At 46.7% G+C, this 16,758-nt stretch overlaps 1 protein-coding gene and 1 long non-coding RNA gene across 2 annotated transcripts in view; both read right to left on the bottom strand.

Annotated features, from left to right (window-relative positions):
* Positions 1-12,552, bottom strand: part of IGF2BP3 (insulin like growth factor 2 mRNA binding protein 3) — a 154,347-nt gene extending 141,795 nt beyond the window's left edge. Inside the window, exons 1-2 of the mRNA XM_021935955.2 lie at positions 11,998-12,552; positions 10,546-10,606 (exon numbers count right to left, since the gene is read on the bottom strand). Of these exons, the coding sequence (XP_021791647.1) occupies positions 10,546-10,606; positions 11,998-12,172 (236 nt within the window). The 5' untranslated portion in view covers positions 12,173-12,552. The remainder of the gene's footprint in view (positions 1-10,545; positions 10,607-11,997) is intronic.
* Positions 12,553-14,460: 1,908 nt separating this feature from the next.
* LOC110742847 lies at positions 14,461-16,428 on the bottom strand. Its single transcript, XR_002521023.1, has 2 exons — positions 16,213-16,428; positions 14,461-15,837 (listed from the first exon to the last, which is right to left on the bottom strand). It is a non-coding gene; the product is annotated as an uncharacterized LOC110742847 (long non-coding RNA).
* Between the last annotated feature and the right edge of the window lie 330 nt (positions 16,429-16,758).

Below are 16,758 nucleotides of genomic sequence, written 5' to 3' on the forward strand. Positions count from 1 at the left end.
CTGAATGTGCACATATATAAAAATTATCAATCTGTTTAATATTTATACAGTCTGTTGTATCTATGTTGTATCTGAACAAAAAAGGTAATACATGCTCATTGTAAATTAAAAACACACCACCCACAGATTATTACTTGAGTCCACATCCCAAAAGAGAACAAAGATCTTCCATGTTTCTGTTATCACCAACAAATCTAATCTATATCCATCCAGCTTCCCCATCTGAATCTCAAGGAGAAAAATACAGCGGCTTCCATTAGAATGACTACTGGGTGACGCTGTATTCATCCTTTACACACATTGTCCGACAGGATCCTATGAAGCATCACTTCCATTCTAACCTCCCAAGACCTCAAATTCCTCATCCTCAAACTACATCATACATTTAGTAAGTGGAGCTGGAAATCAAGCCCAGATCTAGACCTCACATCCCACAAAACAAGCCCAGATCCAGACCTCATATCCCACATCCTCCTGGCTTTTCCCTTGGTTCAACAAGGACACATATGGCAAGCACCCAGTCTCCTCATCGCGAGGTTTCAGCACAGTTTCTCTTCCTACTCTCCTGATCCTCAGCAGTATCTTACATTCAAGACATTTTTTTCTGCAAGTCAGGGTCATACCAAACTTGATAACAAGCTGAGACAGACAGACACCGTGGACTCCACTCCAGATACCTCTACCTCTTGCAATCTAAGTACACATCCCCAGGAACCACAATCAGCCTCCTGAGACAAAGCCATGACATCTACCTCTCTATGCCCTCTGTCCTAACCTCCTATCCTTAGGTCCCTCTTCAACTTCTCTGCAATCCGCTTACATTATGATGAAGCTACTAAAAAACACATTGAAACAAAAAAAGTCTCATTTTTCTGTCTTAAAACAGGATATCCAAATGTTTTTATTCTATAATAAGCCCCAGAGAGCAGACTACCTGTATACTAGTCTTTTTCCTAAAGAAAGAAGATAAATCAACCCTTCAAAAAAGCCAAAAGAGATTTCCGTACTTAGAGAAGGCAAGAAATAGGACATCTCTGCTCTGACTTGCCACTGCAAACACGATTGGGCTCCTGTGCAAGCTACTTTGAGTATGTGGACAACTTAAATGGGAGGGATGAAGTCAGGCAGAGTTGTAGCACCTGGTAATGGGCTCCCGTGATTATCTGGAGGGCCTCGGGCAGGTAGATTCTCCCAGGGTTCTATGGAGAATCCTTGGTAAAGCATCTATTGTGCTATTTCATTTTTATAAGTTTTCCTTTCTTATAATATTTAAATACATCCTGGAAGTAGTACTCTATTGATCAAAAGACTTGCATAGCCAGCAGGAAAGTCTCGAAAGGAGTTATTCAGAACAAGTCACCTATCTCAAAATCAACTGATCTAACATATCACCCAATTTTTGATTAATGGTTTTGGTCACAAGACAGGATTCATAATTGGGGAAACATGCTACTTTGCCAACGACCACTTTTTTTTTAGTATAAAAATGAAGGAATTTAGTTCCTCCCAAAAGATTTCCAGTATTTCTTTTAGCAAAAGTTTTATGAACAAAATGGAAGGAATACTTAATTTATGCTAGTGTCCTAAAATAATCATGATAAAGGTATTTTAAACCTGGCTCATATCCATAAATGTGTTGGCCAAGAGTTTCAACCTCTGCTTGTCAAATCACACATTTAGTCCACCATATAGAAGAACTGGACTTGGGGCTGGGTGCAGAGACTCACGCCTGTAATTCCAGCACTGTGGGAGGCCGAGGCAGGCAAATCACAAGGTCAGGAGTTTGAGACCAGCCTGGCCAACATGGTGAAACCCCATCTTTACTAAAAATAAAAAAATTAGCCGGGTGTGGTAGTGTGCGCCTGTAATCCCAGCTACTCAGGAGGCTGAGGCAGGAGAATCACTTGAACCTGGGAGGAGGAGGTTGCAGTGAGCTGACATCGTACCATTGTACTTCAGCCTGAGCAACAGAATAAGACTCTGACTCAAAAAAAAAAAAAAAAAAAAGAAGAAGAAGAAGAACTGGACTTGGTCTACACTCTTTTGGAACCTAAGATAGGTTCAGACAATTTCCCCAATGTTATGTTAATAAGAAAGCAGAATGACTTTGTAAGAAAGTGAAGGCCAGGCACAGTGGTTCACATCTGTAATCCCAGCACTTTGGGAGGCCGAAGTGGGAGGACTCCTTGAGCCAAGGAGTTCAAGACTAACCTGAGTAACACAGCAAGACCTCGTCTATACTAAAAATTTTTTTTAAAAATTAGCCAGGCGAGGTGGCATGTGCCTATAGGTGCCTGTAGTCTACACCTGTGATCACTGTACTCCAGCCTGGGCAACAGAGCGAGACCCTGTCTCAAAAAAAAAAAAAAAAAAAAAGTGAGCTCACACTCACCAGAAATGTTAAAAAGTACAAGAGTAGATCAACTGGCCAGGGGCGGTGGCTCACATCTGTAATCCCAGCACTTTGGGAGGCTGAGGTGAGCAGATTACCTTAGGTCACGAGTTCGAGACCAACCTGGCTAACATGGTGAAACACTGTCTCTACTAAATATGCAAAAAAATCAGCCAGGTGTAGTGGCGGGTGTCTGTAATCCCAGCTACTCAGGAGGCTGAGGCAGGAGAATCGAATTCAGGAGGCAGAGGCTGCAAGTGAGCCAAGATCGCCATTGCACTCCAGCCTGGGCGACAAGAGTGAAACTCCATCTCAAAAAAAAAAGAATAGATCAATTGTCATTTGTCACAAACAAGCCTTGTCCATTGAGTCAGAGGATCTACTAAGGAGATTCTTACATCTCTAACAGATACATAAATACTCAGATATTTCTAGAAACTAAGAAAATGCCAGGTACGCTGGCTCACGCCTGTAATGCCAGCACTTTGGGAGGCCGAGACAGGCAGATCACCTGAGGTCAGGGGTTCAAGACCATTCTGGCCAACGTGGTAAAACCCGTCTCCACTAAAAACTACAAAAATCAACTCGGCATGGTGGCACACACCTGTAGTCCCAGCTACTCGGGAGGCTGCAGCAGGAGAATCTCTTGAACCCGGGAGGGGGAGTGAGCCAAGATCACACCACTGCACTCCAGCCTGGCAACAGAGCAAGACTCTGTCTCAAGAAAATAAATAAATAAAAAACTAATGAACAAAAATTGAATAAATGAATTCTGAAAGAAAGGTTATATCCTAGGTTGCTCCAAAATTTGTAATCTTTCTCCTTCTATTTACAGCAGAGCCAGAAGGCCGAGATTTACCACCACCCCCACTCACTTATTCATCCATCTACATCACTCTCAGTGGTATTCTACACAGCTGATTACACCCTCCTTCTCCACAGGCTTTCTTCATTTATCTTCTAGAAACAGTTTGCCCTGCTTGCTTTCTTCTGCTCAACTGTCCTTCCTCACCCTCCTTTGCTGGTCTCTCCTTCATCCTAGAGCCATAGGCTCAGTCCCTTGATGATCGTGTCCAATTCCATGGTTTCAAATGCCACAAGCTAATGAAGTCCCCAAATGTCACTTCTATGTCCTATCTCCCCCCGTGCTCCAAATTGATATATCTGCCTACTAACCTTCTTCACTTAAATTTCTAGTATTAGAAACACCATATCAAAACCAAAGTTCCTGTTTTCTACCCAAGAATCTGCTCCTCTCCCAATATTCTCCATTTTGGTAAATGGCACCATCTTCCACCCAGTTGCTCTGGCCAAAAAAAATCTTGTCATTCTTCACGTTTCTCATACACCTCAGCTAATCCATCAGCAAATCCTGTTGGCTGTTCCTTATGGCTACACAGAGAATAGCTACTACTCATTACCTCCAAAGCTAATAACATCATCGCCTGCCAGAATATTACAACAGTGCTAAATGCAATTTTCAGGTATTTTCTGTTCCAAGCATTTTGAAACCACACTTCCTTCAACTTGTGGAAGATGACATACAAAGATAGCCACCATCAATTCCTCCCTCTTGGTACGTGCATGCCACTCTACCAACTAAAGATGGAGTTTATTTCCACATCTCCCCTGAATCTGAGCTGGCCTGATGACTTGCCTTAATCAATAGAATGGGACAGAAGTAATGTGCCAATTCTGAGCCCAGCCTTTAAGAAGACTAGCAGTTTCCATTTTCACTTAGGGTAAAATTAGTCAACTGTGCCAGGAAAAAAAAAACTCCAGCTTCTTCTGAACAATAAGATACCATTTGGAGAAAGGTTACAAGGATGGCCAGTTACATCAGCAGAGCTTCCCTGGTCCTTTTACCCCAGTTTAGTAAGGGACCTGAGTGATACATGTGGATCAGAAACCACCACCTAACAGCCACAGAATGAGAAAGAATAAATTGTTCTGAGCCACTAAGTTTTGGGGTGGTTTGTTTACGCAGCAACAGATAACTGATATACCATGACCACAAGAGAATCAGCTTCCTAAACAACTAATGATAATGCAATAATGCAATAATGCCAGACATTCTAAAGACTTAGGCTCCTTTCAGCTTATAGTTCAATAGATTCCTCTAAGAATATTTCTTTTTTTTTTTTTGAGAGAGAGAGAGTCTCGCTCTGTCACCCAGGCTGGAGTGCAGTGGCGCGATCTTGGCTCACTGCAAGCTCCACCTCCCGGGTTCAAGCCATTCTCCTGCCTCAGCCTCCCGAGTAGCTGGAACTACAGGCGCCCGCCACCACACCTGGCAAATTTTTTGTAGTTTTAGTAGAGACGGGGTTTCACCATGTTAGTCAGGATGGTCTGGATCTCCTGACCTCGTGATCCGCCCGCCTCGGCCTTCCAAAGTGCTGGGATTACAGGCGTGAGCCACCGCACCTGGCCCAAGAATATTTCTACAATAACTTTAAACTATTTCCTAATCAAGTTAAGTGGTCTCAGGATAATTCTCTAAAATATCTATAATTTACGTACTATGTATTCCCCTTCAGGGCAATAAAATTCACATAATATGTCAATATTTATAACTGTGTTTATTTACCAATACTGAATACTTGCCAAACAGCAATTTCAGACCATGATAAATTACACCCTTAATTTTAATGGAACACTCAAAACTACGGATGCTTGCCACCAGCCTTCAAGCAAAATCCTCGCAGTCCAAGCCAATTTGTAACATCAGAATTATGGGGCTGAGATCTTAACTAAGAATACCAATCCTACCCCTTGGTCATTGCTACCACACTGCCACCTCCTGTCTTATGACTCTGGAAGCCTGAATCAGAGGCAACAGTCGATAAAGGAAACTCAGCTAAGAATAGCACAGCTAACCATCTCGTCTTTCCGCCTCTCCTTCCTCCCAGACCAAACCAACCGCCAGAGTTACTGAATGGCTAACTCACACCTTCCAAAAATTAGTTATTGCTAGAAAAGTTGCTGCCTGGATGCTGCTAAAAACAATTATAATGGAGTCACTTCAAATACATGAAGGTAGTTCGACAGCTTCACTTTAACACAAAATCCCAATCCTATAACCACACATTAACTAAACTGGTGTCGCTCATAGGAGTTTCAAAGCATGGCAAAGATCATTTCCCCCTTGCTGACTGCATGAAAGAGGTACACAGGCAAAAACAACAGAGCTACAGAAAAAAAAATTTAAGTCAAGCTCCTTACAGGAAAAACCCCAGATCTCTCTAATTCCAAAAGATATTTTTAAGCCTTAGCTGATAACCTATTTATTTTGAGCACAATGGCAAAACCTCAGAACAAAATACTATATGCCCCTTGTAGTTTATCATAATGGCATCTGGCCTGAACAGAGAATGTAACTGATCACACAAATCAAAGGGAAAGCCAGAAACAGAAGCCAAGATTCTCAATTTCCACTGGCTCCAGGCACATGTCATGTTTCCATAACATCTTCCTCAGGGTTACTGCGGACAGCCACACAGTAGAAGCTACTCATCAACATGCATCTAATTTTTTAAAAAACTCTTATCAAAACCAAAGTAAGAAATCTTTCAAACTCTCTCAATTTGACAAAATATGAAATCAGGAAAAAAATCTTTTCAGCTACAACCACTTAGGCAATCCCACACTGATCTTAAACTGAGCACTCTAAAGATAACCCAGTTTATAATCATTTAACCAGCCATGAAAGCTTCCTAACATTCAGAATCTCAAGTCTCTGCATGTGTGAGAAACTTTCCCGAATCACAAGATTCACCTGAGCCACACACAGATAAGGAAGGAGTACCACTGATATTCATACCTGTGTTTAGATGTTCTATATTAAAAACAGCTTTTATTGTCCTAGGACTTTGAAGTCGGAGGCAGCATTGAAGGGTCATGTGCCCTGGCTAATGGGCACGTTGCTGGTCCTGACACTAGCCTATTCTATCCTTAACACCTATTAAAATGCAACACTAGCTTTTAAATAGCCACTTAAAGTAAGATACATTTAAAACCCCAATGACTTTTATAAGTTCTACCCAATTTACATGTTAAACACGAGACTAATATGGAAATAAGTTCTTCACTTTCTTTTTTGCATTTTCCCCCAATTTTACTGTGGTAAAAACACAAAATTTACCATCTTAATCACTTTTAAGAGTACAATTAAATGGTGTTAAATACATTCATAGTGTTGGGCAACTATCACTGTTTTTTTTTTTAAGTAAACAAAAAAGAACGTTTGAGCTTAGGCACCATAGTCCGTTTTAAAAGATCTTACCCTAAGTTAGCCGGGCATGAAGGCGCGTGCCTGTAATCTCAACTACTAGCAGGGCTGAGGCAGGAGGATCACTTGAACCTGGGAGGCAGAGGTTGCAGTGAGCTGAGATCATGCCACTGCACTCCAGCCTGGGCAACAGAGCGAGACTCTGAGGGGGGAAAAAAAAATCCTACCCTAAAAGGAAGAAAAAAATAAAGGATCCTGCCTAGAAAAATATTAACTATAATATCCTATTTTTTTCCTCCTTTCTTCAAATGTATTTGTTGCTACACATAATCCTAAACAATGCCAACAGCTAAATCGTGAGGAAGTTTCATAAAAATATGCTTAGGTTCTTCATCACATAGGAAGCAGCAACAAAAAGGTTAGGTTCTGAAAAACTGAACATATGAAAAATTATTTTTATAATTTAAAAAAGTCAAGGAAATTGAACTAAAACCACCATCCCCTCAGTTCTCCAGTGTCAGCAATTTTCCTCTTCCCTCTCCCATGCCCAACAGCCCACAACATAACAAAAAAGGACATCAGTGCTATTTACATAATCACATAGGGGCACAAACAAGGCCCCACAGGATACCAGCAGCTCTTCCAACCAAACTCAGATACAACATTTCCAAGTACCAACTATTTTCCATACCCACCCTTACCTCCAAAGTGGAGGGAAAAAAGTTGAGCCTATACTTCGGAGTCGAAGTCTTCATGTTCTATAGCTTTTACATTTAGAATAGAAAGTGCAACACTATCGCAGATATCCAGTGCAATCTTCTCTTTAGTCCAGATGCAGGAGACTTCAATGTCTGTAAAGTAACTGCTATAATCTTCCCCAACTGAGGGGTATCTGAATGCAGAAAAGCCACATTCCTTCCACATTCCCTTGAGACCTCAGTAATTGGGAGATAAGCGTGGTCTGAACCAAATTCAACCTTACTCCTTCCTGAAAGGGTCCCCCCGCCAAGCTCCATTGGAAGTCAAAGCTAACCCAGCCTGCCAAGCCTCCAATCACCTCCTGGGCCTGCTCCCCTATTTAGTCAGCGCAAGCCCATTCATCCATCTCAGCGTGCATTCTCCAGCACCAGGTTCCTGACATGCCTTGTATATCAAGTATAAAGGTCACTGATGCACATGTGGGTGTGCCTGCCTCAGATGCCCACATGACGATGGGATGGAATGACATGACTGCTAAGCAGAAAGAACTCCACCCTCAAGTCCAGCAGGCTTGGCAAGGATTGGTTTGTGGCATTCAACTATCAGAGCAACCCCCATCAGTCAGTACAACCTCTTGACCTTCCCTTAGGTGCTGGGCATGTTGTCACCTTGACGCCTTCTCTGTCTGCTTCCAGAGCCTCTGAAAATGGTGGAATAGTCCAGATATGAGAAACTGCATCACAGCTCCAAGGGTCAGTTAAAATAATTGTAACAGATTTCCAGGGGCAGAGGAAAAAAGTTTTGTTTTTGTTTTTGTGGTGGAGTTTCACTCTTGCTCAGGCTGGAGTGAAGTGGCACCATGGCTCACTGCAACCTCCACCTCCCCGGTTCAAGCAATTCTCCTGCCTCAGCCTCCTGAGTAGCTGGGTGGGATTATAGGCACCCCCTGCCACGCCCGGCTAATTTTTGTATTTTTAGTAGAGACAGGATTTCACCATGTTGACCAAGCTGGTCTCGAACTCCTGACCTCAGGCAATCCACCCACCTTGGCCTCCCAAAGTGCTGAGATTACAGGCAGGGGCCACCGCGCCCAGCCAAAGGCTCTACTTTTAAGACATTTCAACACAAGCAAGGAACATGACTGTTCTATCAGTAAAAGAAATCTCCAGTGTTCTCATCCCTGTTTACTTCGTTAGTAAGATAGTAAGTACTGTATCACTTAAAATCCTGAGCATTTTAATGCTAGTGAAAAATGAACTTAAAAATTTAATCTACATTATTAATAAACTGAAGATACATTGATAAATACTTGCTGTCACTGGTGACACCTTACCTTATGTGCTTTCCTAAAGAGGAACTCCTGTTTATTATAAAGTAACAAGTAACTAAGTATATATATGCTTTTGGACTAAGCAAAAGCCTTTAGGAATAAAACAGGCAGTTGTTACCAGGTAATGTTTTTAAATTAATCCCCTACACCTGGGGAGAAATTCCCATCAGTTAGCAAAAGAAAAGCAGCAGGGGAAGGCACAGTCATCTGTATTTACATGTAGCTTAATGAATTGTAAAAATCCAAAACATTTAATTTTTAAATTTAGAAACTCCCAAAAGTTAAAATGCCAGTACTTGAGGCACAACCATTTGCTTATTTATTCAACATTTTAACAAAATTAAGACACACTGACCAAACATAATAACAACTAGAATTCGCAAAATGTGCTTATGTTTTTTTCCTAACTAATTCAGGCTATGGCTTTAAGCTTCTTTTTAGGGGAATATAACTTCTCCCTCGATTTTCAATTCTTGTTAAACCAAGCTCAATTTATATGAAAGTAATGTGACCCCTACCAAACTTCCCAATTAGAACAATCTATCCAGTCACTCAAATCCCTTTCAATTATCTTAGTGAAATTTAAGCATGAGAACAAGAAAAATCCAAACCAACTCATCCTTAAAAACAAGATTTGTGAAAATGCTTTGCCTGGGAAGACAGCTGGAATCTACACAGGCATATAGATGACATGTTTTGTAGCCATCTATTTCTGCACAGCACCAGTGAAATGCATAGCAAACTCTCCTGCTCTCCAGCGCACACACTCTCACCAATATCTAACCAGATACACGCAGTCCTGATTTAAATTAACTTTCAGCTTATTGTTTGGCTCAGGTTGGGAGTTGGGGGGATGGGAGAGGGGCAGGCAGAAACCCTAACCCCATTCTTGCAAAACCCAGAAAGGCTTAGAGGCCCACCCCGGTGCGACTGGGAGGCAGCAGTGCCTTTCCAACTGGAGTTAGAGCCGGAACCTATGGTGTGAGTTGGCTGAAGGTTTTAAAAAATAAAACAAAACAAAAAAATAGAGCCGGAATCTGGCCGGCTCTAGCGAAAGGAAAGGAGTCTCCACTGCTCCAAAAGGCTTCATAAGAAAAAGAAAAAGGGAAAGAGCCATGTCTCCAAAATGCTTCAGAGGCTAAAACAATCTGCAAACATTCTGTAAAGGGACATACTACACACATGATCTCGGAGACGAGAAATCCCCCTCCTTAAGTGGCACAAAATCTTCCTGTCTTCATCATTTGGTGGTTGTAAGCAAAAATGTACCCAGGAGGAGTGGGGTGGAAAGCGGGGAGACAAAGGTGCTGACTGCAAGAACCTGTAGAACTTTGGAATGACTCAAAGGCACTTCTGGGCCGGAGAGGCCCCGGCGTTTACGCACGCGTTCCAATACCCCTGGCGAGCTCACAGGGCAGAGGCAAATTCCTCTCCAGTCGGCCGCGCCCACGGCCTCCCAAATCCGGACAGAAAGGCGCGCCCCCCGCGTGTCCGCAGCTGGTTTCGCCTTTCTTGCTCCTGGAGGGGTAGGGGAATCATCCGCTGCTTCCCAAGTCCTGCAGAGTACCCCCCGAAACTGCTTGTTGCGACCCATTTCCCGTAGGAGCAATTTGACCCGCTCTGACCGAGGACATTCAGCTGTGAGCTTCCGAGAGATTTTGTAACCAATAACCATAATCCCGCGGCAGAGGCCACAGACAAGCTTTCCATTCCTACCCAGCATCATCAACACACACACACACCCCCGCCATAAACTTAAAAGCAAGGGGAAAAGACCAGAACACCACGCCACACCGCAGCCGGGTAAGCACCAAAGGACAAGAAGTTCTCAGCTGAGTCTCTCCACCCAATAACGGAGTGAGAACAGAATCGGGGGAAACAGAAGCAGCAGCTCACCTTTGCCTTTTTGGGACCGAGTGCTCAACTTCTATGGGTTTCCCGTGCAGTTCTATTTTACCTGCGGACACACAAGAAGTGAGAGACGGTCGGCCGAGTTCAGCGGCTCTCCCTGCCCGAAAGACCCGCACAGCCCAACTGGCGACACAAATGGCCTCCTGAGGCCCCCGAAGGGTCCCCGAGACCCGGACGCGGCTCCAGACGGAGGGAGAAGCCGACCCCCTCGGGCGGCGTGGGCATTTAACTCGCAGATGGTTGAGGAGCAGGGTCCGCTGACGGGCCCACTACTTGGGTATCAGTCCAGTCCCCAAAGCCTCCCCCACCCACCCCTGGGGGCCACCAACACGAAGCCCGCAAGAGGGACACGGCCCATCCTCTCACCGCCCTGGACACGCTCCACAGGACAGACTCGGGGCAGGGGGCTCCCCTGGCTTTCTTCAGGAGGGGGCGCCCTGGCTCTGCCCTCTGCTTCAGCCCAACCCGCCGGGAACACTCAGCAGTGGGCTTGGGGAGGACAGGGAGTGGCGGGAAAGGGTCGGGGACGGCAGGGGAGACCCAGAACGGGAGAACTGGCAGAGGCGCAGCTCGGCTCAGGCTGAACCAAGAGCGAAGGACTGCGAGGCGCCCGCACCACGTCTGAGTTGATTAAAAGGGAAGCCGAAAAGCACGGGGCTCCCATGGGGACCCCAGCGCAGCCTTCCCCCGGGCGTCCTGCCCCGCCCGGCACCGTCCCTCGCCCTGGCGGAGCCATACCCGGAGGCCGCAGCCCCGCGCCAGGGCCCGGAGAGCGGCGGGCGGCCCGGTGCGTGGCGGCGACTCCCTTCCAGGCGACCAGCCGCCCCCGCCCACCTGCCCCTATCGCTCGTCGGACCGGGGGAGGTGGAACGGGGAAACCGGGCACACTCTCTCCTCCCGCAGGGTGGGGAGGAAGCGCGGGGCCGCCTGTGCGAGGCACCAGCCCCGCGGTCTCACTCGGCAGCAAGGTTGAGGCCACTTTCCGTTCTCCACGGCCGGGGTTTCGGGGCGCAGCACAGACAGCGCCGTAAATAACGACCGAGGAAAGCAGGAAGGAATGAGACACAGGCGGGCATTCTAGCTCGGCCCCCGAGGCCCAGCGTGCCGGGGCCTGGAGCACGCGCCTGGGCCCGGGCGGGGCGCCGGGGGAGCGCGCCTCCCCCAGCCCCGCGCCCCCCTTAGCCAGCGCCGGGGCTTTCTTGACAGCGCGTCCGCCCTCACCCAACAAACCCCGGCCGGGGAAGCAGAGCCGCGGGCTGGAGTGGGAGCCGAAGCTGAGGAGAGCCCCGGCCCCCACGCGCGTGGGTGTGGGCGCTGAGGCCTCACCCCCGCTCCCCCAGCGCGCCGGGCCTGGGGCCCGCGGAGCCACCCCGGTGGGTCTGGGCGGGCGGTGCAGGGCTGGGGCGAGAGCCCGGGTGGGGCCAGGCCCGGGCCCACCTGAAAGCGCCTCGATGGCCTTGAGGGCCCAGCTCTCGTCCGGGCAGTCCACGAACGCGTAGCCAGTCTTCACCAGGAAGGGTCCCGACACCGGGATCTTGGCGTCCTTGAAGATACTTTCTAGGTCCGAGGGGGCGGCGTTGTCGCTGAGGTTTCCGATATACAGTTTGTTCATTGTGAAGAGTGGTTGTTTAAAAAAAAATTAACGAGAAAAACGAAAAATTAAAACCACCCACGGTGATGGATGGATCCAGCTGGTTTTGTTCCCCTCGTCTTCTCGCCTTTAAAATACACAAACACAGTAAGAACCAAGCACAAGAATGAGGAGCGAAAAATCAGATCCGAGGCTTGTTTTTCCTTGTCTAGATATGTTTTAAAAGAGAAAGAAAAGAAAAAGCCTAGCTACAACCCAAACGCATCCACCAGTCTTCCTAAGTCTGAGAAGGAGGCGGGATTAGCAAGAGAAAGGAGGAGGAGGAGGGGAAAAAACTACTTTTTGTCTCTTCCTCCCCAACCCCTTTGGCTTCGGCCAGCGGACTGTGAAAATATCACACTACGTGAGGCAGGCGCCGCCTCCCCATAAAAAACCCAGAAGGGTGACTGGCAGGAGGGAGGGGAGAGGAGGAGGAGGAGGAGGGATGAAGGCGCAGGAGGCGGAAAAAATCCGCTCCGAGTGTCCGGCTTTTTGAATGAGCCACGTGTTCAAACTACAAATCAACGTCTCACGTGAGGAATCCCAGAGCCTCAATTAGAGTGGGTTTCGGAGAAAAAAAAAAAGCGAGCGAGAGGAAGAGGGGGAGGGGAAACGAGATTGGGAGAGGGACCCTGAGAAGGGGGAGGAGGAAGAGGGAAAATGCTAAAGGAACCGCAGCCGGCACCGAGGGGAGCGCGGCGCGGGGCGCTGACGGTCACAACTCGAGTTTGGAAAGGGTTATCTGGTCTGGGCGGATCCTGGGAGGGAGGGCTGGAATATTGATTTTTTTTTTTTTTTTTTTAAATGAGGAAATGGGTAGAGGTACTAACAGGCAATTCCTCAGCTCTAGTTACCGTAGTTTTAATCATTCGATTTTTCAAAATAGGTTATTAACAACAAAACCAGAGTCACAATCTCGAACTCGCCTGGTGGCTTTAATGGCATTAGAAGTGTAACCCCAGCAAAGCCGCAGGCACGTTTCTAAGGCTGGCAGGGACGGAAACGATGCGAGGAGGGGTGGGGGACTGGGTGAAGGGGACAAGGGGTAGTGGCAAGACAGGCGGGCGACGCACCCCACCCTGTGCGCCCTTCTCGGGCCCCGGGCACCCCGCGAGTGGGGGCGGCCCGGGCCCGGGGCGGTGGGGGATGGGAGCCCGCAGCGTCCTGGGCGGGTGTCTGGGCGACACCTCCTCCGCCTCCGCCTGCGCTCGCGGTGGCTCTCGGCTTCGCGTTTGCCATTGGTTGCGCGATTCAGAAAAGGCTCCAGGATAAATGAGGCCGGGGGCGGGCTTGGCCACTGGTGGGGGAGGGGAGTGCAGGGGCGGAGGTTTCTAGCTAGGGGCTGGGGTCGTCGGGGACCTGGGCCGCTGGAGGAGAGAAGTCAAAGTGAGAGAAGTCGGTACTTGAAGGGAAATCCTCTCTTCCTGTAGTTTTTAAAGGGGGAGGAGTGGAGCAGGCTGGTACTTTTATTTAATTAATTTTAGTTGGAGAACTTGAGACTTAAAATTGGAAGACCGTCCTGCGTTACCCCTAGGTGGGATTCGTATTTGAAAAACTGTTCGAGCCTCTTTCTGCCTCTTTTCTGCCTACATTTGGCCATGAGAGCCATACATAATTTTCTCTATATGTAATGAGTACAATGGTGGTTGTCGGAGGAGGATTTGGGCCCGGTGGAGCCTTTGTGGGCCAACAAAATGTGAACTGGAGACGAGCAATACGGAAACGAAGGCAGTGCTGGGGTTCTAGTGGAAATCTCCAAGTGTCGTTTAATGATTGTGTACTCCACTCAAAGGTTTCATTTGCACTAGATAGTTGTGTTTTTAACAGGTATATTTTTAACAGGTATTCTATGGAAAAGATATAAAATGCTAATTTTTTAAGTGAAATAAATTCTATATAACATGAAAATATAGACAAGAATCTTTAATGACGGTACTCTTACTGGTAGAAAAAAGGTATCCTGAATAGAGGAAATATTGTGATTTACGCTGGAAACATCTTCGATAATTGATAAAAGCTTCTCTGTCAAAACCGTTGTTAGCATTTTAAAATGTGTATTTTTCATTTAAAAGATGAATGGTAGATTTAAACATGGGAATTACTGCATGATATAAAGAGTATTTACATTTTGTCTTTTAAAGGGAACTTACTTTGTAATTTTGTGTTAAGGAACCGGAAGGTGTCAGATCATCCATTTTAAATGCAACTGTTCTTTCTTACAGGTTTTTCTTTCCTGCCAAGCGAATCCAACATTTTAAACGTAAACACACTTTCACAATATTTCATTCACGTTTAATGAAATGTTGTTACTTTATAAAATAGGGGGACAGACGTCTTTTTGTGTTACAATATTTGGAACTGAATTAAGAGCTCAGCCTTGAAAGAACGTTTTGGTAAAATTTCTCTAAGTTTATGGTTAGGTTTAACTTTTTTAAAGCTATTTTTTTTAAAAAAAGAGAACTTCAGTTCTAAAAAAGAAATGTATTCTTTCTTTTGGCTTCTGTGGTATGCAAAATGTAAATATCAAAAATTATGGATTTATTTTAAATGTACCTGTTGTAGAAAAGCCATTTGGAGAAATGTTCTTCATTCATTCATTTGGTAATATTTGCACTTCTCAGTATCACTGTAAATTTTACAACCTGTTGATCATTTAACTTTTAGTAATTTTTCATAAAAACAAATTGTGTGTGTTCAGTTTGCTTCCAAAATCAATTGAACCATGGCTTCTGGGTTAACTGTATTTGCTCTTACTAAAACTGAGACCTAAGGAAATATCTACTTCTAAAGCATGGAATAAATTGTTTATTTTCCATAAATACTAGTCCATGCTTGTCTGGCACTATCAAACAAATCTTAACAGCTGGAATTTAAAACAAGTGTATGTTTTGATGAAATATGTTCCTGGGACTCCTGTTAACCTAATCTGTGTATTATTGTAACAAACTGGATAGTCCATCTAGGACCTTAAAAACATACATGAGTAATATAAGCTCAGACATCAAAGAGAGGTAGATGCAGTCCACTCCACTTCCAGTCTCCAATCATTTAAGGGCTGAGTCAAAAGATCTTAGGTAGTTTTCTTGCACTAGCACTTCAAGTACAAAGATACCTTTGGTGAATTTTCAAGAATGAATATAAAATCAATTTAACTTCGAGGTTTTTTTAAATGAATCTCACACAAATTAACTGGTTATAGGCTACTTCAGCTTCTTCCTGAAGCAGTTGTAGCTCCTAATTAATGTGAACTCCACGAAGAAAGAACTCCCACCTTGTGTGTGCTCTGGGATGCGGCTGAGTCTTTCCAATTGCAGTCTGTTTACTCTTTGGACAGCTGCATCTCCTCCTTATCTGCTGAACTGAGGACTGTACAAATGTTTCTTTTGGGTCAGCATAATATTAAAGCATAGCTATGTTTAGAAGGCCAGTTACCGTTGCTGTACCCACACGTCAGGGGCAAAGGCTGAGTGGGCAGATGGGGGGAAGGGGCTGACACCCCTCCTCATGCCCGACTTGGGACCAGCCTGGAGTCTCAAGCCGAATCCCCTCACGCGGGTGGGCACACAATGCCTGGCGTGTCGCTTGGGCCTCCTCGGAGGTGCTTTAACAGGCTCTTGCGCTTTTGAACGGCCCTCCTGGACTCTGATCTGTTTAAACCAGAGGCGTAGTAAGTGGTAACCTGGATCTGCCCTCCCCCTGGAAGCTGCCTGCATATATCTTATTGTTTAAAATAAATAAAAATGGTGCCCCGGGAGAGAAGATGGGGTTGTTTCCTTTTTCCTCTGGCTCTGCCCTGAGAAAGAGGGCGGGATCCTCACAGCTCAACACTGGGGAGGGTCTTTCGTCGGCCGCCGGCTCGCCTCGGAGGGCCTGGACCACTGGACCGCCCTTTCCCGGGGCCCTACCGCGGGACTGCGGGCTTCTGGGTCCTCCTGGGGCTGCGTCCGTATGTGCGGAGCCGTGTGGCCGGGGCCCTCGCCGCGCCACCCCACCTGAGTCCGCCCGCCAGCGCGGGGACGCACCGGGCAGCGTGGGTTTGGCGATTCTCCCGCACCTCCGGTCTCAGTTGCGTGTGTGCGCGAGGGATTCCGTGGGGCTCAGAGATGCTTGGTACCCACTGGGTAGAATCCCTCGCCGAGCCCTGCGGGTCTGCCCGGGGTGGGGCGGGCCGTGAGACTGGCGCGCAAAAGCGGGTACAAGGCGGGGCTCCCGCGCTCCCCGGGGCCGGCTTGCCGAGTCCAAGTTGAGCAACCGGCGTCGAGAGAGACACCGCCCCTGCTGCGGGCGGGGGCCTCTCCTCGCTCCCGATTGGCTGACGGGGGGAGCCTATCGCCGTGGGCCGCCTCCGCCAGAGCGGTTTGCTGGTTTCCATTCATTGGCCCCGGAGCCGCCCCTGGATTTCCATCTTTTGTGGCGCGAAAATAACCCTTTGCTCCCTCGTTGGTTTTGTCGAGGTTGAGAGGTGGGATTGTGTTCCCCTCTGCTCGCTCTCGTTTTTCCTGCCCTTTAACTGCTCGCCCCCAGCCCCAACCCCCAAGGAGGAAAGAGGGAGGTAACGCTGAGGAAGG

The sequence above is a fragment of the Papio anubis genome, chromosome 4 (genome assembly GCF_008728515.1).
Source record: "Papio anubis isolate 15944 chromosome 4, Panubis1.0, whole genome shotgun sequence".
NCBI classification, from domain to species: domain Eukaryota; kingdom Metazoa; phylum Chordata; class Mammalia; order Primates; family Cercopithecidae; genus Papio; species Papio anubis.